Source organism: Plectropomus leopardus, chromosome 10 (genome assembly GCF_026936395.1).
Source record: "Plectropomus leopardus strain MGB_pleo_1.0 chromosome 10, ASM2693639v1, whole genome shotgun sequence".
NCBI classification, from domain to species: Eukaryota; Metazoa; Chordata; class Actinopteri; order Perciformes; family Serranidae; genus Plectropomus; species Plectropomus leopardus.
The window spans coordinates 16,729,011-16,754,280 of record NC_142185.1 but is presented as its reverse complement, the minus strand read 5'-3'; the positions used below and the strand labels follow the sequence as shown (position 1 = coordinate 16,754,280).

Here is a 25,270-nt window from a genome sequence, read left to right as displayed (position 1 = left end):
GATGACCATAAATGTTTACACTGTTGTGAAAAACAAACAAAATATTCCTGTTTCATTTAGAGAATAAGTTCTAGATCATGTTGTCCTCAGTAAACAATTATAAATATTTAAAACATTGCAACTAAAAAATCCACTAATATTTATATTTTCATGACAAAGTAATACAGAAATGACATTGCTTATAAATTTTCTCAACAAAAAAGTAGTCTCATTAACCGTGAGTTTTCATAAATGTCGACAACAATGCACAAAAATCTTTGATATTTACATTTTCATAATATATAGTAAAATTCATATTAGTCTTCAATGTTTTTTGCAATGACTCATAAAATAGGCTAGACATATCATGCTAATGTCTGTCCTGTTAAAGAAGTGATACTGTTATTATTTTTAATGTAATATTTCAAAATATGACTAAAAGTATTTTTAACATGTCAAAAATTCTTAAATTGACTCTGCAACCATGGCATGTCTGTTGTTCTTCAATCCCTAATTTACATATGCTTCTACTTTTAGGAGAAGCTCAGATGCCTTGTCCAATGCTAACATTTCATTCTCTGATTTGAACTGTTCGTTTGGAATATGTGGCAGTGGATGGCAATTTGGATACTGAGTCTTTTTGGCATCCACTCCCAGTATCTTCAGATTCGCCACAATTTGAGGCAGATCTCTCAGTTGAGGGCTGTAGAGGTAAACTTGTGAAGCAAGGCCTGAAATAGAGGTGCCGGTGGGACCTTCACCATTTCTTTTATACTTTGCTGCTATGAGAGACTTTTCCACTGCTTGATGGATTTTGAACAGACACCACTCTGTGCTGGCCGTACCAACATCTTGGGAAGCTGCGTTGAGATCACAGCGAGCTTGCCTACACCAGCGTTGGGCCTCCTCTTTGTTTGGCCTTGGAACATTTTCATTATGGGTCCAAAAGTTGTAGGAGCGGTTTCTCCTAAAGAATCTCTCTCTCCCATCTCTGTGATGCCTGGCCTCCTGATCCCATTGCTGATAGAAGTTGCTGAAATTTGAGTTTCCACTTGAATAGGACGAGCCTGCAGTTCCGCCTGTGCCTGTTCTTGTGCTTTTGCCTTTGCCTCTGCTGAGTTCATCAATTCGATTCTGCAAGTATTTGAATGCCTCAGTGGCCAGTAGTGGGCAGTCTGGGTTTTTGTCAGGATGCCATCTAAGGTACAGTCGTTTGATGGCTTTGTGCCTCTCCTCCTTGGGAAGAGTCCAGATCTCTGACAAACATTTGTCAATTTCCCTTTTAGCTTCGTCAATAGAGGCTGGTGAGGATCTCTTAGATGAGGAACTTGTAGCAGATGATTGGGAAGAATGTGGCACAGATCCTGCTAGTGGCACCAGCTCCATGCAAGGAGCTTCAGCAGATGTGCTAGTCCTCCCTCCGGGTTCTTGCCTCTTCTGTCTTTTAAACTGAAAAAGATCAAGACAACTGACTTCAATTAGCTCTTCTTGTCCAATTTCTATTTTGTATCTCACTGAATACGGTCCAGAGTGTCCAGGCAGTTCTTCAACAATAACTGCATAAATATAGTACTTATTGTCAGTGCTGTAGCCAACATATTCACCCTCTTCAAAGTTATTAAGGATGTCCTGGTTTAAGGAATCATGCCATTCCTTTGGAATTTCTGTTCCAGGAGCTGGTGGACTGGGGAATAAGCTTTCAGTTTCAGCACTGTCACGGATCCCATTTTTCCCCAGAATTTCCAGAACATCTTGCATGCTATCACACGTCAGAAGTTGTCCAAGGACTAGGAGGTGAACTGATTCCAGTCTGTTGCCTAAAAGAGCATTAATCTCCTTTGTTAATGTCATGTTGATGTCATTAATCACCTTGTAAACCATGTTATCATTGTGTTTCAGGTAAAAGATGCAACCTTGTTGCCCTTGTTTGACAAAAACATTGGTTTCAGTGGCAGTTCTGTGTAGTGGCTGTTTATTGACCCAAATTTCTGTTGTCAGACTTTTGCAGCAGACAATCTGAATACTGCCAAAAGTATTCTTGCACATTTCAATAGCATCTTCTTGTGTTATTTCTCCCTGAGACTGCTCTCTGATGAGACAAATGAGTCCATGTGTAAATGCTGCTGAGGACAGATGTTTCCCAAACAGTCCACTAAATTCACAGTCGTCCTCAAACTCACAAAGCTGCATGTGTAATTCAACTACTTTCTCCTCTGTGAACTGAGATAGCATTTTAGGCGCAAATTTCTGAGGCAGCAATTGCAACAACTGATGATGCAGATAGACATCACTGCCTAAATGACATTCACTGAGTTTCTCAAGCAACAGGAACTTATTCTCCAGCGCCTTTTCCAACCTTTTGGTCTCAAACCCTGTATCATTGTAGTAGAGCGTACATGATGGATATAATTTACCATCTACTGCAGGAAGATACAAAGTCTTCACATCATCAACAGGGAACTGGTTTCCTTGTGTTCTGATTATCCTGAATAACTGCTCAACAGCACGTTTCACGGTTTTCTGTTGGTTTGGGTTTAGCTGTGGTCTATCAGAGGAATCAGCATAAACTGCTGCCAGAACATTACAGTACTGCACTGCAGTAGGTTCGTCCTTTACACCAATTTTCCGGAAGAAGTCTTCGAACATGAGATCCTTTGAAGAAATGTTGTACAAATACGGTCTGAACTCACAGCCACGGGGGAGTGAAAAACACGCATCTTCAGTCTTGACAAGTTCTTTGTCTTTTTCAACCAACACAACAGGAAGACCAGCCAACTGCTGGCCTTCAAACCCGTTTGCTTGAAGGTATTTATATGCACTTCGAAACACGTTAGCACGGGTTTGGATCAACTGGCCAGTTTTACAGGGTGACTGACAGATGTTGCTCAAGTTACTGGTTACGCAGTGTGAAGGTGGATGTTCGTGCGCTCCAGCATTTTTCATCATTTTTAGGAGCTGCTGTGACCTATAAGCCCGTAGATGTATAATTGGCATTGAAGACCAAATCAGTTCTTGATGCTCAGGACCACTTTCCATCAAAGATCCTCTGATTTTAACAGCAGTATTCTCAGCAGCAAATGGTTGGTGGTAGTCGCACAGTTCTTTACGAATTTTCACAGGGAAGATGAACTTGATGTCAGCTATGCTCTGCAGTAACTTTCCATCTTTGTTTTTGCCATTACTCACTGTAGTCAAGGCTGCTTCGAGAAGTAATGATGATTTCTGCTTCAACTCTTTCAGGGGACTGTTTCCTTTTGCTTCAGATTCTAACTGGTATGCAAAATTTATTATGTCATCTTCTGACACAACATGCTTCATTCCAAGTTCTCTGAGTAACTTTTCTGGTTGTATTGTTGCTTGTAAATGTCCTTCACACAACTCAGTCCAAAATTTCTCAGGCACAAATCTCTCCAGGGGCAACATTTTCTTGTATAGCTCCACACTCCTATCAAAGTAGTACGATGCTGTCTCCAATCTGCCTTTAGAACTGCGAATCAATTTCACTGTCCTCATTGAGGATATGATGTTGTCCTTGTACTGAGAATATGTGAATTGTGGTGACAATAACAGTTTGAGGCAGTGAAGCATCTGCATCTCTGTGAGTGTGTGTACAACGGGCAGAATAAACTTCATGAAATAGTCCACATCAGTCAGGGTTTGGATGTTCAATGTTTCAGAGAGACTGCAGTTCTCTGGACTGTTTTGGAGAAAAATGTTGTTGCTGTCTGGGAGGTTGAACAAATCTGGAAATGTCTTTGAATATGTGCTGTTGAGGATGAATACTTCTTTAGGTGCGTCAATCCTCACTCGGTTACCATGTATTGTTTCAAATAATGGCAAGCATTTGAGCTTTCTCTGATACTCTTGTTTGTCTTTGGACTTGGATACTCCAGACTGCAGGAAACACTGCAGCTCTTTCATCTCATTAGTAGAGAGTTGGGAAAACTCTGATTGGTTAATGTTGAAGACCTGGTTCAACACACAGCTTTTATCATTCACATCCATGAGTTCAGGGTATAGAAGTAAACGATCTTGTCTGTCCACATGTATCTTCTCAAAAAATACATTGTCAAGCTTCATGAAACCTAGTTTAAAGAGGATGTCTGATATGTCCATGTCCGAGGCAAACTGAATCACACTTTGCATGTCTTTCATTGTTTGTAGGAAGCGCTTGTTCTTCAGCCTTGGACACACAACAGGTAAAATGCAGCAGTCGCTGAGCAGCTGCCTCACATCACTTAATGTCAGGCTTTTTGCATCACTGCTAGATGTAGCACGTTTAATTTCACTTGTTAAGAACATCCACAGTAATTTCAACCACTTCAACGCTGACTCATCTGGGACATGAAGACCACTGTGTGGATCAACTGCACAGCTCTGATGAAGTTGCTGAATTAATGGTTTCAGATATTTCATTGCACAGGTAACAGTCAAAGTGTTGACAAGGTTCAAAGTTTGCAGAACAGCAACATGGGGTCCATTGGTTTTATGGTCGGCAAACTGGTGCTGATAGTCACAGAACAGACTGTGATATTTTGATATCAGCTTAGGAGTTTTGGAGTCAAACACTCTCAGAACTTGATCACTTGTGAGAAGAAGTGGAAGTCCATTGAATAAATCAGAGTCTATCTTTTTCAAGCTTACATCTTCTAAGCAGAAACTCAAGAGCTTTGAACATCTTGTCTCATCTCTGATTAGAGTAGCAGTTATGGGCAGTGGTAAATCCTCATTGGTTTGGGTTGGATCATTGAGAGGTTTTTCTCTCAGGAATTTTCGCACAGTTGAGGGGTTCACATCTTTCACTTCGACTCCAGCTGATCGGAAACTTTGCCAAACCTTTTGCATTTGCATGGAATGCGGAACCAATGCCATTCCAAGATCTTCCAAAATGGGATTAATCTCATCTCTTACTAAGCGTGTCAGGTAAGGTGCCTTCGTCCTTTCAGTTTCTCTGATGTCACACCAGTCAAAAGAGTACTCCTTAACCTCATGTTTTGCAATTATTCGCGTTGAACTCCTCATTACTGGAATCACATCAAGGCCTCTTTCTTTGATTGATCTGTATACCTCATGTATCATGTCATGCCATTCCTGACCAACATCTTTGGAGACAGTTGGCCAAAAACACAAGTATTCCCTTTCGAAGCATAACTCAATATCTGCAGAGAAGACTTTAATTTTTGGAAAGTTACTTCTGATGTAATGAAGGAGATCAGCATACAGTGGAGCAATGACTTGCTGTGTCAAAGACTCATTCCAGCTAGATTTGTGACTTTTCCCATCTTCTTTCCAAAGGCCTCTCCTGGCAGAATCTACCTCAAAGTTTGCATTGACATGCACTGGCAGTCCAGTTCTCCCTGGCAAAGGTAGTGAACAAAAGGCCTCTCCATTGAAATCCAAGGGGCTAGACACACGTGCTGCTATTGCTGCTTGAGGATGTTTGTCTGATAGTGTTAGTTCACTGTCACCACTGTTTTTGAAAGAGCCAAACTGTTCTGCAATGATCCATTTAGTTTGTCTGTTATTGGAGGTTGAAATTGTGGTTCCATAAATGGCCTTTTCTGGCATTATTGGCTTGTCAGATTGCAGGGCATTTTGTCGAAGTTCAACAAAAGCATCTTTTCTTTCTCTGTCCTTTTGTGGCACACTTTTGTCAACCACAAAAATGGTCTTGAGTTTCTTTGAATCTTCATTGATTTCATGAACTTTTATTTTGCAGATGTTTTTCAGAAACAGAATTAATCCTTCAGGGTCTTCAGAGAGTGCAGAGCATAGTTCTCTCATGTCATTGTCAGTGACTCCCTGGTCTGATATTTTAGAGCTGTTTGCCATGGTACCTGTTCTTAGAGGTAATCTGAACATGGTGCCCTCTTTAAGAGGAAATTTGTCTGGAAGAAAGGAATTGTAGACTTCTATGTACATGTTCCTGAAAGTTTCATCTAGTTTATAGCCAGTGCCAGATGGTGATTTTTCTGAATAGCTTTCAATGTATTTTTGATTGGGATCAGAAATGCAGAGTAGTTCATCTCCAGTGAGGATTGAAGGGCAATCAGTCAGATGGTAGACAGAGTTAAATCCTACTCCGTATTTTCCAATCTTTCCTGGAGAGTTGTGCTTTCCTCCTTCTCCCAACTGCTGAATGCCAGCCAGGTCAGCATCAGAAAACACTTTGTTGTTAAACACACACAGTGCTGGACCTTGCAGTTGGTTCCATTTCTTCCCAAATGTTTTTTTTTTGCCATGCTGTCGTTTGTCCCAAACAAAGTGAATTTCTGTTGCCTCTGCATCATCAGCATTTTGGATAAGCTCTTTAAGGATATCCTTCTTTGCTGGATAGGCAGAAATTATGTTTTTAATCCGAACAGTTAGTTGTTCCTGCTGTTCAAAATGAAAAGAAAATGGTGAAAGGCTCTCAACTTCGTAGTTTTTCAGGGTATGATGCCTGGTAGTTCTGATTCCAAAGTGGCGGGCCATAACACGTGGGATATTCTCATGGCATAAAGTAATACCTTGAGCAACTGGCATCCATGGGCTGTCATTGAAAAACATCTCACTTGTGGGTTGTAAAACACCATGTTCGTTGGGTACCAGACAATCACCTGTTGTTCTCTCTTTGGCCTCATATATGCCTCCTTTTAAAATTCTGAGGCATATTGATAGGTCACTCTTTGGCAGGGTCTTGTTACCATGTTTAGAGTGCAATTTCTGGAGGACTGCTAGAAACTGACTGGTTGTAAAACATTTTGTAACACCTACACATTCCCATAGTCTCCTGAAACCGGTGAAGGCAGGTGGAAGTACATAGAGATAGGGTTTTGCTTCAAATTGCTCACTTTCAGCTACACAATTAACCCTTACAAATGCACTGTCAACAAGAATGAATGGGAATGAGTTTGCCCTCTGTAAAATTAAATCAAAATCCCCATAATCACAGAGCCACTGATTCAGAAACTTATAGCATTCGTATGCTATTTTGTGAAGCATGGATCCATCAATGCATTGACATTGCTCACATGCCTCTTGCAGCTGCTGAAGCACTTGCTCAGGCCTTGGACTGTCATGAACACCCAAAATTTGCAGGAGTGGATCGGTATTGTGTATTTTCAGATTGGTATGATCCAGCATATGTTGTGTCATGTTGATGAGTGGAGAGCATTTGTCACTAAAAAGTTCAGTGGGCCTTGTAAGTGTCACATCTCTTTCCATTTTGGTATCCCCGGGGGAAAATGCTGGGAGAAATTCAGTCATCCTCAGTGTTTCCCAGTGGAAAGAGTCTTTGTCATTCATGTGGTGCTTCATAAGTTCAAGAAGGCAATTCAAATGCCCATATGCTTTCTTTTTGTCAGTGTTCCAGATTTTGGGAATTTCTTCTGCTTTCTCTGTGATGTTCTCCAATGAGAGATTATCATTTGCCATTCCAAGTTGCAACAAGCGTTGAATCCTTTTAGGAGAGCAAAAGTCATTTTTGGTACCACCAAGTAAGCGTCCTTCTTCTGGCTCAAAAAGACATGCCACTCTGCCTGATGGATTCACAAGTTTCTTGATATGCTGAAGTTGTCCACCTTTTGTGGGGATGCATGGATAGCAGACCAGTAGTTCGTCAATTTCTTTCATATTAAGGTCAATAGCATGCATCACAAGAGTATCTCTACTCTTAGCATCCATGGTATCAAGGTTGTTGAACACTACTTCCTGGTAAAACTTGTCCCAGTTCCATGTTCTGTTTTGTAAAACTTTTTCGAGGCCAGACTGTTTGAAGCAATTTCTCAACCACCCAGGAAGAGGAACAACACGGTTGGGTGGCTTTACATGTTTCTTGCACACCTGCACAGCAAGTTCACTAATGTCTTTATCCTCTTCAATGCTCTCATGTAGAAATATGGCCCTGTCCCACGAGCACCAGTTTTCTCCATCACTAAAGAGCTCTGGGCCGGTGGAATTCAAAGCAATGGCAGAGTACAATGCACCAACCAAAGGCTTGAAAGTTTCACTCACTTTTTCTCTATCAGGCCAAAATGTGTGATAATAGTAAGTTTCCAGTTGCTTGTTTTCAGACATTTTCTTTAGTGCCAAAAGTACAGTTATATATGCTGTCACTACAGGATCCTGTAGAAGAGCTTTGTTCCAGTGATGTTTCACCCCACTCTCCCACAGACCTTTTCGGTTGCTTGTCACAGCAAATGTCCCATTTACATTGACTGGAAGTCCTGTGTGAATGGAAAGAGGAAGGAAGCAAAATGCCTGTCCAACAAGATCTGTTTGTAGTGGGGCCAGTCTCCCAGTTTCTGGATTTTTTTGCAAAGGCACAGCAATCCCCCCAATGGGTAAAGAGAACTTGTCTTGCTTATTTTCTTGGAGGGCCATCTGCAAAGACTGCTGTGTCCCAAAGCAGTTGTACAGGAGCCAGGACTGCACTTCTGTTCCACCAGATTGCTCACTGGTCATTTGGACAATGTTGACTGTGCAGCTGTCAATGATCTCTTTGCATTTTCCATCAAGTTTCATCAATGATTTCTCAGCTTGATGCTGCTTTGACACATTGGTTTCATCAGGAATCCTCATGGTACTCAGAGTTGTTTTGGACACAGTAAGGATGTTTTCTATTTCGTTATCTCTTGGTGGAGTTGATGCATCGTTTGAGATACTTTGTAGAGATAATGTATTGATGTTCTTTAAAAACAGTAGGTGGGTTTTTGAACCATTTGTCAAGTGTTGTTGAAAAGTGATGATACTGTGTTTGTTATATACCTTTTCACTTATTTCTGACTTGAGAGCCTCTTCTTCAGTCCGGAAAGGTAGTTTGATCAAAGTGCCTGGATAGGGTTCAGGGGGACTTTGCCTGCTGAAATTACAATCAAAAATGTGTTCATATGGTCCAAACTGACCAGGAAACCAATGAAAAAGTCGTTGCTGAGAGAGATCCAGCTTGATTCCAGGATTTGTGTCATGTTTGATGTGCTTCTTCAGGTGGGTTACATTTGGATCAAGTATGAGAAGACTGTTGCCACTGAGGATAGATGGAACATCCGTCACATGATACACAGTATTGAATCCAAGTCCAAACTTTCCAATTTTTTCCACCTTCTTTTCCTTTGAGGCAGAGCCAACTCTGACAATATTTTTCCAGTCCTCAGCTGTGAACTGCTCATTATTATATGCCCAAAGGCAAGGTCCCTGACAAAGGGTCATGTTAGGGTCAATGAGACTCTCAGGGGTGTCTTTGTGCACTCTGAAATCCACCAAGAATTTACAGGCATCTGCTCCAGCATCCTCTGCATTTTGAATGAGCTCTTTAAAGATATCACTTTCTTCATCATACTCTTTAAGAATGTTCTTGATCCTCGTTGTTATCGGTTCGGATTGTCCACACTGTTCTATTCCCACTAACTCTGGATCAAGGATGTGGGTACTGAGAAATCGGATGTTGAACCATTCAGCAGCTGCTTTTGGGATTTCCTCGTGTACAACATGAATTTCATCCAGGCAGTACTTAAGCTCTTTTAGCCCATTTTTGCTCACATCACAGAACACGGCTGTTGACAGTGGTTTAAGGGTATGTTGTTCACCTGCTATGAGGACTGGTACTGGAATGTCATCATGAACAGTCTTCTTTTCTTTCCACAGCCAGTTGAGAATTTCTATTGACACTTTTACCTCAGAGGAACTCGCAAATGGCTGTTGCCTTCCTTCAATGGTTTGCTGGATAGAATGAAGAATGCCAACAATTTCTTCATCTGAAAGCAAAGTTCTCAGGCCAAACTCCTGGAGCAACTTCTTGTATGGCAGAAATTCATTTGGCACTTTCCCAATATAAGAGCTCAGATCAAGATTGCGTGGGTAGTCCAGAACCAGATCCTGTGGTGACACAAACTTGCTGTAGCGCCATAGCCAGGGTGTATCCTTGTTCATCATGCCTGAAAATTCAGAGATGTGGTTTTGCATGTGTTTGTAAATACTATGCAACTGCCTTTTGAAATCCACATCAGTGTCAAGATCCAACATTTTCTGTGATTTTAATGTCAAGACTGATAAATTTTCCATCACTTTTTCAGGTGGGGGTAGGCGTTTGAGACCAAGTTTGCTGCTAACTCTGTCACTGAATTTTCCCACCAGAGGCATCACATGCCCAACAATGTCCTTGTAGTCAGAATGTCTTATTTCATCTGGGCAGAAGAAACAACTTATCTGAGATTCAGTCTTGCAGTGTTCTTTGTCATCACCAGGTTTAGCACATGGGACCCATTTTAACATTTTGAGGCAATGAAGCTGCTCGTGAGAAAACTTTGAGAGTAGATCATTAGTGTCCAGGATTTTCATGAGCACCTGAGCTCTATTAATGGCCTCAAAGTCAACTTTTAGTTTGTCAATCAGTGTGGCAGCATGCAACAAGTGCTTGGGTGACACATCTACTTCTTTATTTAGCAGTCCAAGATCTGTTAGGCTTTGAAGCATCTGTGATGTGTGTGTGTATAGAGGTGGAGGGAAGAAATCAGACTCAAAAATTACTTTAAAGGTTTCAATTCGTGGATCAAAAAAGCTTGAGGTCTTTTTAAGCTTTCCATTTACTTCAATGAAGTTCAAGTCCTTACATCTGCGTTTCAAGGTCTGATTTTGAGAGAAAAGTATACCACCATGCTGCAAAATCCATGTCATGATTTTTTCGGTGTCTTCTTTTTTGCATGCCCCCCTCTCAATGCAGTCAATGAGGAGACTGGCTGCTTCAGCGGTGTCCAAAAGATTAACTTTGAGCAGCTGCAGGAGTCTGCGATCAGCCTCCGTTGCACACTGCACAACTGAATCAGGCATAGGGAACTCCGTTGGTACTGTTAGACCAGAAATTAGAAGCACAGCCTGTTTTGATTGAGCTGCAACACAAGGTCCTTGCATGGATTGAAACAGAGGCAACATGGAGAGTAAATCTTTCTCAGTGACTGAGAGAGAATCAAGATGAGAGAGGTACTCTTTCAGATCTTCTCGTGCATTGTGAGAGGCAGTCTTGAGCTCTCTGATGAGATCCCCAGAGTTTAAATTCACCAAGACTTTCAAGACACTCCTTGGAGATGGGCACAGCACATAAGAGTCTAGGTCATCATGTTTTAGCCATTCATTTCCTCTTACCACTGTGGCACCAACTTTGTTCATCAACTGAGCTATTTGTTCTGGCAAGTTCATCTGCCTGCTTTTCCAAAAAATTACAGTTGTGTTCTGTTCTAGTCTTGCTAGTGACACAGACTGACCGACAGACAATGGAGTGACTGGTATTAATGGCATTCCAGTGAAATTACTTAACTCTTTGAAGTGAGTGTTGAGAAATTTCCAGAATTTTTGGAGCCAGTCTAAAGGAGGATGCTGACTGCTGCTGATGTCCCAGTTAACAAGTCCTGTCCTCATCTGCTTCCAGTCCTGTGGTAAATATCTTCTCGTATATTCAGCCACCTGGTTTGCGTCAATGTTGATGACCTTGAATAAATCTGAAAAATAATTTTTTGAAAAATATATACATTAATGTTTATATGAAAATATACAAAGGACAGATAAATATTTAAATCTCTACTCTATAAAATGACATTCCTACTTTTTCTGCCAAGTTCTTTCAGGTGGGCAGTGCAGACTGGACTGAGATCATCTGGGATAAAAAAGTGTTTGCAGAATGGCAGCAGGACTCTGCACAAAGGATAAGAGTGTTTATTGTGCATTTAACAAAAATTAGGACATTTGCATATAATCTTTGTGTACATTTAGTAGGGCTGGCTAATGTTTCAAAATGACGATACCAGTAACAATATAAGTAACCTTTAACTGATACAAAAATACCTAATTTAATACCAATAATATGAATGAACTGGCATGTAGTGTATAGCCATACTTTACGTTTACGTTTAAGTGGCATTTCAGCACACAATGCTCAACTCCACCATACCACAGACTGTATGGTTTGAAGCTATGGTTTGAAGCTGCACTGTCACACACAGTGACCCTCCTAAATGGTCACATCATATGGCTAATGTTGCCCAATGATTCTATACAATTTTAACAACATTTCAAATAATATACTCAAGCAAGGGTGAGCCAATCAATGCTAATAATTAACAAGCATTGGATTAGGGGAACAACTGGCAACATGCTAACATAATATGGATGTAACTTCTTTAAAGTAAATAATCATATATATCAATGAAATTAAATATTGACTATAAAAGAGAATTAAACCAAAAACTAAAACTGTACCTTGGGAATTCATTGCTGTCAATCAATGCAGTGTCCTCCTCTCTGTCTGAGAAAAATCTGAAAGAGCCATCGTTGAGTGGAAGCAGCTGAAGACCCTTGAGTTCTTTGTAGTTTCCATCACTCAAAACATACTCCAAAAGACAGAGTTTGTCGTCTTTAGAAATAGTGTGCACGCCAATCCGGCGGAGAATGTCCCTTAGGAAAGTTTGAGTCACATGTTTTAGGGTGTTGAGATGTGGGTAGGCCTCATTAATAGCTTCTGCAACATGACCTGGCAAAGTTACAAGATTTTCTCCACAGGAAACCAAAGTCCTTTTAATGGCGGCCAATATGTCAGGGCTTGTTGGGCCATTACAGGGTAACACAGCTTCTGATGGAGTGATAAACTCTTTTTCATCTTTGGCAAGAGAGAGGACAGCCACATTATGTCTGAATAATTGATGAAGAACATCCAGAGCAACGGCATACCATTTGTCTTTGTGCCTTATCTGGGCTATGTCTGGCCACAGATTGTACACGGAAGAGACAGGCAGAACAGATTTTTGGGCAAGTTTGATGGCATCCTGAATGATCATGAGGTATGCTTGTGGGAGCACCTCCTTTATCAGCAATTCATTCCACACAGCACTTTCGTCATGTTTCTGATCTTCCTCTTGCCACTTGATGTGTCTTCTGTTGTCTGTGAGGCCAAAGCATGCATTGACATAGACTGGGAGTCCTGTCTTGTTGGATTCATTGTTTGGGAGAGGGAGAAAGCAGCTCAGTCTACTCTCACTACAGTCTGTATTCTCACCACAAGGGAATGCCAAGTCAACTTGAGGGAAAAAGCTTAACTTTTTTGCTAGTGAGTCAAGACTTTCTACATTGCCTTCTTTCATGGTGCACGTTGTCACAAGCCACTTTGTTTCTTTGTGGTCTTCTGAGCTGAGGGCTATATATTTGAACCTCGTTGAACCCTCAATGACTGAATCGTATTCTGACTTCAGAACGACATCTGTGGGGACTGAGGATTTTACTTCAAGTCTGGTGTTAACAGTGCCATGTACATCGATATGTATCAAGGAAACAGAGGTCACATTTTTCAGGAACAGAAGGCTCAAGTCTGCATCTGCAATGAAGCTATCAAAAAGGTCGACCACTTTGTCAGAGTTATATAGGTTGTCTGAAATATCTGATGCTGATTTGCGCAAGGGGAACCTGAAGATTGTCCCATCAAAGTGCTGATCTTCCATTATGACTTTTGACCATTCTTGTCTGCTTACAAGTGAAACTATGTCTCGAAAGGGTTGGAACTGATCATGCATATTCATCAGAGCTTCCTGATGTTCTTCATCATCCAAAGACCACAGAAAACCTCCCCGTCTTTCTCCAAATATTTTTTCTTGGGGGTCCATCAAACCAAGATGCTCTGAACTGAATATACTTGGCACATCTGGATATATAGAGAAACAGATATAATAAATTACTATGCATAGTCTTTAATGGCTAAAACTGAGACTATTTGGCATGCATGTGTGTCTGTAAGAGGTTTCACCTGTTATGTGGTAAACAGAGTTGAAGCCGATTCCAAACCTCCCAACTCTGTTTGGGTCATTTCGCTTGACACTTCTCCCTGCCATCTGAATTCCTTCCCAGTCTTCTTCAGCAAACGCTGCATTGTTGTAGGCATAGAGAGCAGGACCTTTGCAAAAAAATGAAAAAGAAAAATTCTGATGACAAGTGCTTATGGCATTAGGGTTAATGCAACTTTTTGTCGTTCATTAATTATCTCTGATCTCTGTTTTTAATTATATCCCACCATGCATTGAGCAAGGTAGAAATTTTTAAAAGGCTGAAGTTGTAAACATATATTCAGCAGACATGATGCAATTTCTGCCGGAGGGACTAAACAATGTTAAACTAGAACAGGTACATTTTACTATAATATTACTCCATCCAGCCATCCATTTTCTACCGCTTATCCAGGGTCTGGTCACGGGGGCAGCAGCCTAAGCAGGGAAGCCCAGACTTCCCTCTCCCCAGCCACTTCGTCCAGCTTGCGGGGGATCCCGAGGCTTTCCCAGGCCAGCTGGAAGACATAGTCTCACCAGCGTGTCCTGGAACACCTCACCAGGGAGGCGTCTGGGAGGCATCCTAATTAGAAGCCCGAGCCACCTCATCTGGCTCTTCTCAACGTGGAGGAGCAGCGGCTCTACTCCAAGCTCATCTAGGATGACCAAGCTTCTCGCCCTGTCTCTAAGGGAGAGCCCAGCCACCCTACGGAGGAAGCTCATTTCGGCATCTTGTTCTTTCGGACACCACCCAAAGCTTGTGACCATAGGTGAGGGTAGGAACAAAGATCGACCGGTAAATCAAGAGCTTTGCCTTTCGGCTCAGCTTCCTCTTCACCATGACAGATTGGTGCAGAGTCCGCATTACTGCAGACGCCGTGCTGATCTGCCTGTCGATCTCTCACTTGTGAACAAGACCCCACGGTACTTAAACTCCTCCACTTGGGGCTGGATCTCTTCCCCAATCTGGAGAGGACACTCCACCCTTTTCCGGCTGAGAACCATGGCCTCGGATTTGGAGGTGCTGATTCTCATCCCGGCCGCTTCACACTCGGCTGTGAACCGATCCAGTGAGAGCTGAAGTTCACAGTCTGAGGAAGCCAACAGGACCACATCACCTACAAAAAGCAGCGACCCAATCCTGAGGTCACCAAACGGGACTGCCTCAACTCCCTGGCTGCACCTAGAAATTCTGTCCATAAAAGTTATGAACAGAATCAGTGACAAAGGCCAGCCCTGGCGGAGTCCAACCATCACTGGAAACAAGTCCGACTTACTGCCAGCAATGCGGACCAAGCTCCAACACTGGTCCTACAGGGAACGTACGGACTATATCAGGAATTCTGATAACCCATACTTCAGGAGTACCCCCCACAGGACTCCCCGAGGGACACAGTTGAATGCCTTCTCCAAGTCCACAAAGCACATGTGGACTGGTTGGGCAAACTCCCATGCACCCTCAAGGCTCCGGCCAAGGGTCCAGAGCTGGACCACAGTTTCACAACCAGGACGAAAACCGCATTGCTCCTCCTGGATCCAAGGTTTGACTATCTCCTCTCCACTACCCCTGAATAGATCTTACCAGGGAGGCTGAGGAGTGTGATCTCCCTATAGTTGGAACTCACACTTCGGTCCCCCTTCTTAAAAAGAGGGACTACCACCCAGGTCTGCCAGTCCAAAGGCACTGCCTCTGATGTCCACGCAATGCTGCAGAGTTGTGTCAACCATGACAGCCCCACAACATCCAGGGCCTTAAGGAACTCTTGGCGGATCTCATCCACCCCTGGTGGCCTGCCTGGTGGCCTGCCACCAGGGAGCTTTTTGACCTCGGCAACTTCAGTCCCAGAGATGGTAGAGCCCACTCCCAAGTCCCCAGGCCCTGCTTCCTCACCAGAAGGCGTGTCGGTGGGATTGAGGAGGTCTTTGAAGAACTCCTTCCACTGATCCACCACGTCCGGACTCGAGGTCAGCAGCGCACCGTCCCCACCCGACCACCTTACGGCCACAGCACCGACAGCAAGTCCAATAACAAAACACCACTCGGGGTTAGATCGGGGGGGGCATTCCTCCTGATCACAACCCTTCAGGTCTCACTGTCGCTGCCAACGTGAGCGTTGGTCCCCCAGCAGAATGAGGGAATCCCCAGAAGGAGCACTCTCCAGTACCCCTTCTAAGGACTCCAAAAAGGGTGGATACTCTGAGCTGCTGTTTGTACCATAGGCACAAACAACAGTCAGGATCTGTCCCCCCACCCGAAATTGGAGGGAGGCTGCCCTCTCGTTCACTGGGGTAAACTCCAACATACAGGCACTGAGCCGGGGGGCAATAAGTATTGTCACCCCTGCCTGGAGCCTCTCACCAGTGGCAACTCCAGAGTGGAAGAGAGTCCAACCTCTCTCGAGAAGACTGGTTCTGGAGCCCATGCTATGTGTCGAGGTGAGGCCGACTATATCTAGTCAGAACTTCTCAACTTCGCGCACCAGCTCAGGCTCCTTCCCCACCAGAGAGGTGACATTCCATGTCCCTAGAGCTAGCTTCTGCAGCTAAGAATCTGACCACCAAGGTCCCCGCCTTTGGCTGCTGCCCATCTCACATCGCACCCGACCCCTTTGGCCCCTCCTATGGGTGATGAGCCCACAGGAAGGAGGTCCCACGCCGCTGTCTCTTCGGGCTGTGCCCGGCCGGGCCCCGTGGGTAAAGGCCCAGCCACCAGGTGCTCGCCATCGAGCCTCACCCCCAGGTCTGGCTCTGGGGGGGGGGGGCTGCTGGTGACCCGCGTCCGGGCGAGGGAAACTTTGGACCATATATGGGTTTCATCATAAGGGGTCTAGTGAGCTACACTTTGTCTGGTCCCTCCCCTAGGACCTGTTTCCCATGGGTGACCCTACCAAGGGCATAAAGCCCTTGACAACTGAGCTCCTAGGATCATTGGGACATGCAAACCCCTCCACCACGATAAGGTGGTAGCTCAGAGAGGGGCTATAATATTAATAAATAATTTGAAGTTAGGGTCTTTTGTCTAATATTGTCAACACAATCTATTTAAATGTAACCAGCAACATGCATATTTCAGAGACTCTAAAATGCATATCAGTCTTATGACTGACGGATATAAATGGTATAGCATATAACCCTTTAATGTAATAATAAATATAAAAAAGTGGTGAGGAGAACCAAGTTTGCGAGAAATGCACATAAAAAAAAACAGCACAACAAACAAGTAGTAGGGACTGGGCTGACATTTGAGTGTTGGACCTTTTTGTTAGGAGGCTAACAAACTACCATCAGGCTACCTCATACTAACTTTAATTATTAATTTTCCAATATATATTTTTGTCGAAACATTAAATGATAACCACTCTTGAGCATGGCCATTCTCAGAACATACTGCATACCTTGGTATTCTTCCAATTTATCAGTCCAAAGGCTCTCAGTCCCATAGCTTCTCTCATCATGGATGAAAACCACATCTGTGGCTTGAGCATCATCTGCATTTTGAATCAGCTCCTGTTGACAAACAGAAAAACAATAACCATTGACAGAGATTAGCAGACCAACACCAACACACACCATGTTCCTTTGCATGAATGCCTCTGCATCAGTCTCCAAATTTGGGCAAGTTACTGGTATATTTAAAGCCAGCTGCACAAACTTAGCCCACTTACACAGGTGTTTTCATTTATATAGCTTAATTAGACTTCTGGCTCTTGGGACTGTATGAGCATGTACAACCTGTGCTTATTGACAGCGCAGTAGTAACACCCTTTTATAATTTCCAGCACATTCCCACCCAATTCACATTGGACTGTGGAAAAGATAAGCCTGAGTATTTCAACACACTTGTGTTGACATGCAGAGCCTTGGAAACTTTAAATTAAAGTGACAAATTACTATACAATCGATATACATAAGCTAACTTTAGTCAGTAAACCTTTAAAACCTGGAACAACTGCAGTTTCTTTGTGCTGTGGTCAGAAGCCTCTCTTATGCCTTTAAACATCTGAAACCTTAACAGATTGGTTTGATTTATTTTGAGAACATGGCTTAAAAGGGAATGGCAACCTGGCAAGAGATGTCCCACAAATTGCAAGAAAATCAGGAAAAAGTAGTCAAACAGAGAGAGAGAGAGAGAGAGAGAGAGAGAGAGAGAGAGAAATTATTTCAAATGAATAAAATAATAAAATAGGGAAAAATGTTCAGAAAACTATAGTCATAATTATTAGAATTATTTTTAGCTATTATAACTATTATATCCATATATATCATTTTTTTTTATCCTTTTCTCCTTTTTTTCCACCTTATATTCCTTTTTTTTGCTAAATTTCAGGTAATTTTCTTTTAACTCCTCATGTATAATTAATCTGAAATACAAATCAACAGCTCTGCCACTCTGGTTTATCATTATCAGTTTTAATGACACTGCATCAGAGAGCTGTTGATTGAGCTGGTAATTTTGGAGGGTCCTGGTATTGTGCATGTTAGATCACTGTCACTCTGATTTGATTTACTTTAACACTTGAGTATGATCTTTAATGTTTTTAACACCTGTGATTTTTTTTTACCATGACAAGTAAATTGTCTTCTTTGAAAAAGGCTTATGAGAGCATTTTTGCTCCAAATGCAGGGATCCTGTACTTTGGGGTAGAAGAATATATTTTGTACCATTAGCACTTCCAATACACTCTATTAATGGAGTAGGTATATATTCTGTTCAAAAACTGAGGATAGGATGTCTTTTCACAACACTTTAAAGGTTAAGTGTGTATGATATAGGGGCATTTATTGGCAGGGATGGTATGCAGAAGTCATAACTGTATTTTTATTAGCTTATAGTCGACTGAAAATAAGATGAAAGTATTCAGAAGTAAGATTTTGCCCATAATCTAAATTTGGTTGCAATATAAAAAAGGCTTTTGGACAATGGACAAGCAAAATGAACAGGTCTAACTTGTTGCAAAAAGAAACTTTCACAAGTTAGAGGACTGAGGGCAGGGAATCATGTTTGTCACTAATTTTACAACTGATGCCAAGCAAAATTGCAAAGATTTTTAATAATCAATTAAAGCTGCTAGCAGCGATGAAAGGGTCCTTGGCCCCCCACGTATGCCGGGGTACTGGTTTCTGTGAAAGTCGGATAATGCTTGCAGATAGTTTGGACCCTGAAATGAGATATTTCACATGATGTAGTACTTCCAACGCATAATAGATGGCACTGGAGGGCATATAAATTCCATGTCATCTTGGTGTACATCACTGGTAGACCAAATTAGAAAAATTCATGTATATTAATGAATTAATTAATTAACATTAAAACAAAAATCCTATTTGAAATGCTGAATTTGAACCTTACGCAGGGCAGTCAAGTTTTACGGGCCACTTCCCAGAGAAGAGTCTGAAGTGCAACTTAAAATACAGTTGAAAAGTCTGCAGGTTTAGCTCAGTTGGTTAGCCTGCTGGCCTTCAGGCTATGAAATAGCAGGTTCAAACCTCACCCAGTTGAGAATTGTACAAGCAGCTGTCCACACCACAGAGGGAAAAAGAACACCAAAAATCATCTAAGTGTCAGCTGGATTAGTTCTAAGAGTGTTTCTGGTTGTGAGATTGAACTTTATCCAACTTTATCTTTATTTTAAAGACTGCTGTCCAGACAGGAGTGTGAAAGAGAACGTCTAAAACAGTTACAGTGTCAGGAGGTTTGGCTCAGTGGGTTCGATGGCTGGTTGGTGTTCCTGAGGTTGTGAGATCAAGCCTTAATCAGGACAGGTGACTTTTAAAGGTTGTTGTCCAAATGGTAAAGGAAGTATAAAGGGAATGTCCAAAATGGTACAGATAACTGAAGTGTGGCTCAGGGGACAAGGAGGCTGGTTGGAGTCTCCTAGGTTGGCAGTTTTATCCTCACAAGTGAAATGATTATGTGACAGAAGAAAATCCATGGCTAAAATTTCACAGATAATGCCAGAATTGGCGAAAACTATACATATACAAGAAAAGGAGACAACTGTGACACAAACAAACAAACAAACAAACAAACAAAACACCTTACACTTGAATATTAAAACATGTCAGTACTCTCTAATGGACAAAGTATGATATTATAACACAGTTTCTAAATTACCTCAGATTTTACTGTGACATTCTTTTACCAATATTCCTTGATTGTGACAGATGCATCTGCGGATACTAGTTTTACCTGTTTTGGGACAACTTCACCTGATGTAACAATATATCATTCAACTTTACATGCCATAATTTTTTTCTGCAATATCACAATCAGTGTCTAAACTGTATTAATCTGCGGCCAGATGATATTTTATGGCATAAATAAAGTAAAATAGCAGCTGATATATCGTTCTGCTCTGCTGATATAAGGGTCACATGTGGAAAATTCTGTATCGGCAGTGATGTCTGTTGAAAACCCGACTATATTAGTCAGGCCGACAATCAACTAAGTTCCTTGCAGGGAAAAATCAGTATGCAGTAGATGAAAATTCAGGAGACAGTTGTATGTTTTTTAACTGTTTTAAGTGTTCATTGCAAGGAAAGTCATCGATGATATACGGGATTTCCTTCATTTAAAGACTGCTCCCTGTCATTCAAGACTTAAGGGATGTATCATCCCTTTTTTTCACCTTTCCAGACTCGTGGTAGACTGCATCATGCTATGATCCTGACTTCCATCTTCTACCTTTACTCAACTTCCTCAGTCTCTCAACTTAACCTGCTGTAACTTGACTTACCTTTCTGTCTTTAAACCCAACTTCCTGTTTCTCACCTCAACTTCCTGTCTTATCTGCCTTTCCTGTCTCACAACCCAACTGCCTGTAACTTGATTGACTTTACTGTCTCTTAACCTAACTTCTTGTCTTTCCCCCAACCTACTGTGTAAATGATCCCAAAGGTTTGTTAACTGCATTTATTCGTGTACAAAATTTTCAAGTTTATTGTACACATTTTTAATTTTATATCGTTAAAACAGTACCGTATTTTTTGCTAAGCAAGCTAATGCATCGTGTCTTGTGTTTATTTTCTGTTTAGCTCTTACGTTGGTCTATGAACTGAATCCTTCATTAAAAGACATTAGACCATCAGTCCTGGCTTACACTTATTTCGACTGGTACGCTACATACTGTGTCTTGACTGTCCTTCCTGTCTCTCAGTCTAACTTCATGTATTTAGTGTTTGCTTTAGTTCCTTTTTCTTTCTTTTTTTAGTTTTTCTTTCAAAAGTCACCTGTCCCAGACAAGACTTGAACCAGCAACCTCAGACACACTAACCACCTGAGTTACCCACTGAGCCAAATCTCCTGTCACTTTGTGTGTTTTTGACATTCCCTTTAGCTCTGTGCTAAGACAGCAGCCTTCAAAAATCACATGTCCCAGGTAAGACTTGAACCAGGAACCTCAGGCACACTAACCACCTGATTTACCTACTGAGCCAAACCTCCAGACACTTTGAATGTTTTTGACGTTCCCTTTAGCTCTGTGCTAAGAAAGCAGCCTTCAAAAGTCACCTGTCCCAAATAAGACTTGAACCAGCAACCTCAGGCACACTGACCACCTGATTTACCAACTGAGCCAAACCTCCAAACACTTTGAGTGTTTTTGACATTCCCTTTAGCTCAGTATCTGCAGTGATGTCTTTCGAAAACTCGACTGATATATGATTCAGGCTGATAACCAACAATGTTCTTGGCAAGGACAGGAGACAATTGTGTGTTTTTTAACTGTTTTAAGTGTTTGTTGCAAGGTAAGCCATCAATAACTTATATCAGCAGAGCAGACAGATATATCAGCCGATATTTTATTTTATTTATGCCATAAAAGTCAAATGTCACCTGTCCCAGATAAGACTTGAACCAGCAATCTCAGGTACACTAACCACCCACTTTACCCACTGAACCAAACCTCCAGACACTATCCATATTTTCAACATTCTGTTGAACTTGAACTTGCAATCTCATGGTTTATGTGTAAGTGTTTTAACAAACACTTCACCTGTGTTTCACCTTGAATATAGCTCTTTGCTTTGGACAAATGACTTTAAAATTTCATCTGCCGCGGATAAGGATCAAAGTCTCAATCTCATGAATTTCCAACCTCAATTAAAGCTGCCCCAAAAAAGCCAATTTATTTCAAGGAATAATAATAATAATAATAATTTTAGGAATATCAAGAGGGTCCTCACACCGGTCGGTGCTTGAGCCCTAATTAAAGCTGCAAGCTGCGATGAAAGGGCCCTTGCACCCCCACGTATGTTGGGGTACTGGTGAACTCCAGCTAAAGCTGACATTCATTTCTGTGAAAGTTGGATAATGCATGCAGAGAGTTTGGACCCTGGAGTGAGATATTTCACATGATGTTATACTTCCATTGCCCACTAGATGGCTTAGAGGGCACAAAAATTCTACATCATCTTGGTGTACATCATTTGTAGAACAAACCATGAAAATTTTATGTAAATTCAAACATAACTGTCTTGCAAGGCTTACTTTCATTTGCCAGTAGGTGGCGCTATTACGTTTAGTGAATAGTGTAATGCACGTGTTCAGGGCAGGACCCTTATTAAATCTATGAAGTTTCAGGCAGATCGGACAGTGTACACCAAAGTTAGAACAATTTCCTGTTTTATGATGAAACATCAGAATTTAACTCTGCGCCCCAGGAAAACTGTAAAAGTTTTGCGTGGACCTTTGATACTGTTTCATCACTAAGGGGTTAAGTTTGGAAACAAAAAATTTGAAGTCGATCAGATTAATCTTGTAGGACAAATTTGCAAAAGTACAAGACCCGAAATTGCCAAAAATTAGCACAAAATTTAAAATGGCCAACTTGTTGGGTTTGGAGGGTGGGTCCAAGAGGATTTTTTTGTGCACCTGGGCATGATACATGAGTGTCACTTTTCCACGGCCATTTACAAACCACCAAAATACAAAATTTTTCGCCAGGCCAGACTTGCATACCAACTTTCATGAGTTTTTGAGAATTTTTAGACCTCCAAAAATGCGATTCGCTGAAGAGAAAAATAATAATTCCTTGCATTCCAAGAGGGTCCTTCCACTGCTAGTTGCTCAGGCCCTAATTATAGGTATGTTGTGGGGAATGCAGCTATTATAGCAACCTTAAACTGAGTCTTTATTTATTTGCTGTTACTGTTTAACAGGGACATTGCACAATACATTCCCTGCAATGAAGGCTGCCAAAGGGCTCATCCATATTTACACAATCCAAACAAATGCAATAAATGAACACATTAAATGTGATACATGCTTTGTTGTTAACTTGGCAGGACAAAACGGAACATGGCAGTTTTTTTTCTTAAAGGTCTCTTAATTGAAGTAGATTGAAGTAAACCTGTGTTTGGGATTAAAATAAATTTAAGCAGAATCAAGATTAGCAACCATACTCGTCCTACCACAAGAAACAGAATTCCATAAACCAAGTGTGCATAAAGCAGATCTAAAGAACAATGCTATGTATCAGTTGTGAGTAAAAAAATGAAATGTTACATGACTCAATTATTCAAACCAGTATTCAAGAAAGCATTGTACCTACCTTCAAAATTTGTCCACCGTCTGGATATCGACGTAGAATATCCTGCAGGTAGTCGATGAAGGGAGGTGCTGTGGCTCCGAAGGACGTCCTAAACAAAGCAGGAAGATAAAAGAGTGAAAAACAAGACTTAAAATTTAAATCCACAGAGGGTGTGTCCTCCTGAAGACATTAATGTAAGAAGAGCTGGGAGAAGAGTCAAGTCTGACTAACACATATGTACACACAATTAAATAATGTTTGGCCAAAAAACAGCTAAAACATTGCTGCATTGCACTTTTGTCAAAACACCATATTACTCAGTTGTTGGACTGCCTCTTACAGTCATGAGATTGCATCAGTTTGCACATAGAACAGCATAAAAACAGGAAGCTACGACTCACCCAGTTTTTTTCTTTGCCTTCGAACTCATCCTTCATGTCTGGTATGTTGTAAGAGAAAAGTGCATTACATTACACTGCAGAACAAACATCTCTTTCTATCTACATGTGATGGCCGCACCTGCTGCCACACAGCTGATTTAAATGTTGGCTTCCCTTTCGGCACACACTTCAGTTTCCTAAAGTTTACACGCAAGTTCATTTCTCCTCTATTGAGTTTTGTTGACCTTGTGCACATTGCAAAACCAAACAGATAAATGAGACACATATCTTTCGTTCAATACATCAAACTCATAGTTGTAGCATTAGTCATACATTAGTTTCTACTTTTAGAGATCACATTAAGCTTACTCGTAATCAGTAACACTTTAGTTTGTCTTAGCTTATTTAGCCATCAGTCATTTTAATTTCTGTCTTTGAGTAAGCAGTGCTGATGTTGCTGCATCTTTTCAGGCTGAAGCTAAAGTTGCTTCAATTAATATGCTGCTTAAGCTGATGCGCTCATACAAATTGTCTAACGAACCACTATTCCATAGAATTAGTATTATAGCTGTATATCTGTTTGAGAATACTGAAAAAGGTCCAGAAACCCCTATCATGGGTCAACAGATCACACTGCTGAGTAGTAGTAGTAGGCCTGCTAAATGGCCAAAAAACTGTAAAAGAAGGTCTCAAAATCATGAAAAAATGCACAGTATTGGCTGATCTGAAACCCTGGGAGCATGTCCGCTGGAGGAACATGTTTTCAACAATTAGAATGTGTTTTGAAACAAATCTCTGAATTCCCTTTACCTGGACTTTAAGCCTCCCAGACTGGACCCCTTCACCAAAAAGCACCGTATTTAACAGTTTCTGGCCTGATACACCTGTGTGAGTTTAGAGGAAAACTTAAAAACCCATCTGCAGGTTTTGCAGTTCTGAGGTTATTTAAAAATAAATACAGAGTTAAATGTCTCTTCCCTGAGCCAAATAATAAAAACACATTGCTTAAAAAATAAAAATAAATCAGTTGATCCACTTCCCCTCATAAATAACGATCAGAACTTTAGTGGATTTGTTTGGTTTGCTGTTTCGGCTTTAATTCATTTCATATTTCTGCTGTCCACTGTACTGCATTCCCTCTGTATAATTCCTTTATCTGACACGTAGCTTAATATGCTGATAAATATTCTAATAATTACACAGTGAAAACAAATAATCAAAAAACGCAGTACCTCGGTCATATCTGTGAAGAGTCGCATCAGTTCTGCTGTGGCCAAGTTTTCTCTAGAAACGAATGATACTGCATCAGTCCTGCTGGTTATAAAGGCTGCTGCTGTCCAACCCTAACGCTAACATTTTTCTTTCGTTTTCCCCTAAGATGCTGTTTTGCATTAAACGAAACTTTGCAGGGCAGCATATTTTCACCAGTCACGCACCGTTTCTCGCTGCCTCTCCGAGGAAACGAAACTATTCTAAGTAAAGACAAAGTCATCCTGCTCGCGGAAAATAAAAATAGGTCTAACCACAGACATCATATCGTTGTATCTGCACACTCCGGTTTAATGATTTATATCTATAGCGATCTTCTGCCAGTTTCCCGTCA

General features: G+C 41.4%; 1 protein-coding gene across 2 annotated transcripts; it reads right to left on the bottom strand.

Annotated features, from left to right (window-relative positions):
• Nucleotides 1–314: 314 nt before the first annotated feature.
• On the bottom strand, nucleotides 315–25,252 carry sacs2 (sacsin molecular chaperone 2). 2 transcript variants are annotated; one of them, XM_042494275.2, is made up of 8 exons: nucleotides 24,900–25,252; nucleotides 23,689–23,726; nucleotides 23,309–23,396; nucleotides 17,153–17,264; nucleotides 13,742–13,888; nucleotides 12,208–13,639; nucleotides 11,555–11,643; nucleotides 315–11,450 (listed from the first exon to the last, which is right to left on the bottom strand). In XM_042494275.2, the coding sequence occupies exons 2-8, from the start codon at nucleotides 23,715–23,717 to the stop codon at nucleotides 490–492; spliced, it is 12,858 nt and encodes a 4,285-aa protein (XP_042350209.2). In that variant the 5' UTR covers nucleotides 23,718–23,726; nucleotides 24,900–25,252; the 3' UTR covers nucleotides 315–489. The 2 variants fall into 2 exon arrangements, with proteins under 2 accessions (XP_042350209.2, XP_087939272.1); XM_088083146.1 differs by lacking the exon at nucleotides 24,900–25,252 and adding an exon at nucleotides 24,478–24,532.
• Nucleotides 25,253–25,270: the final 18 nt, after the last annotated feature.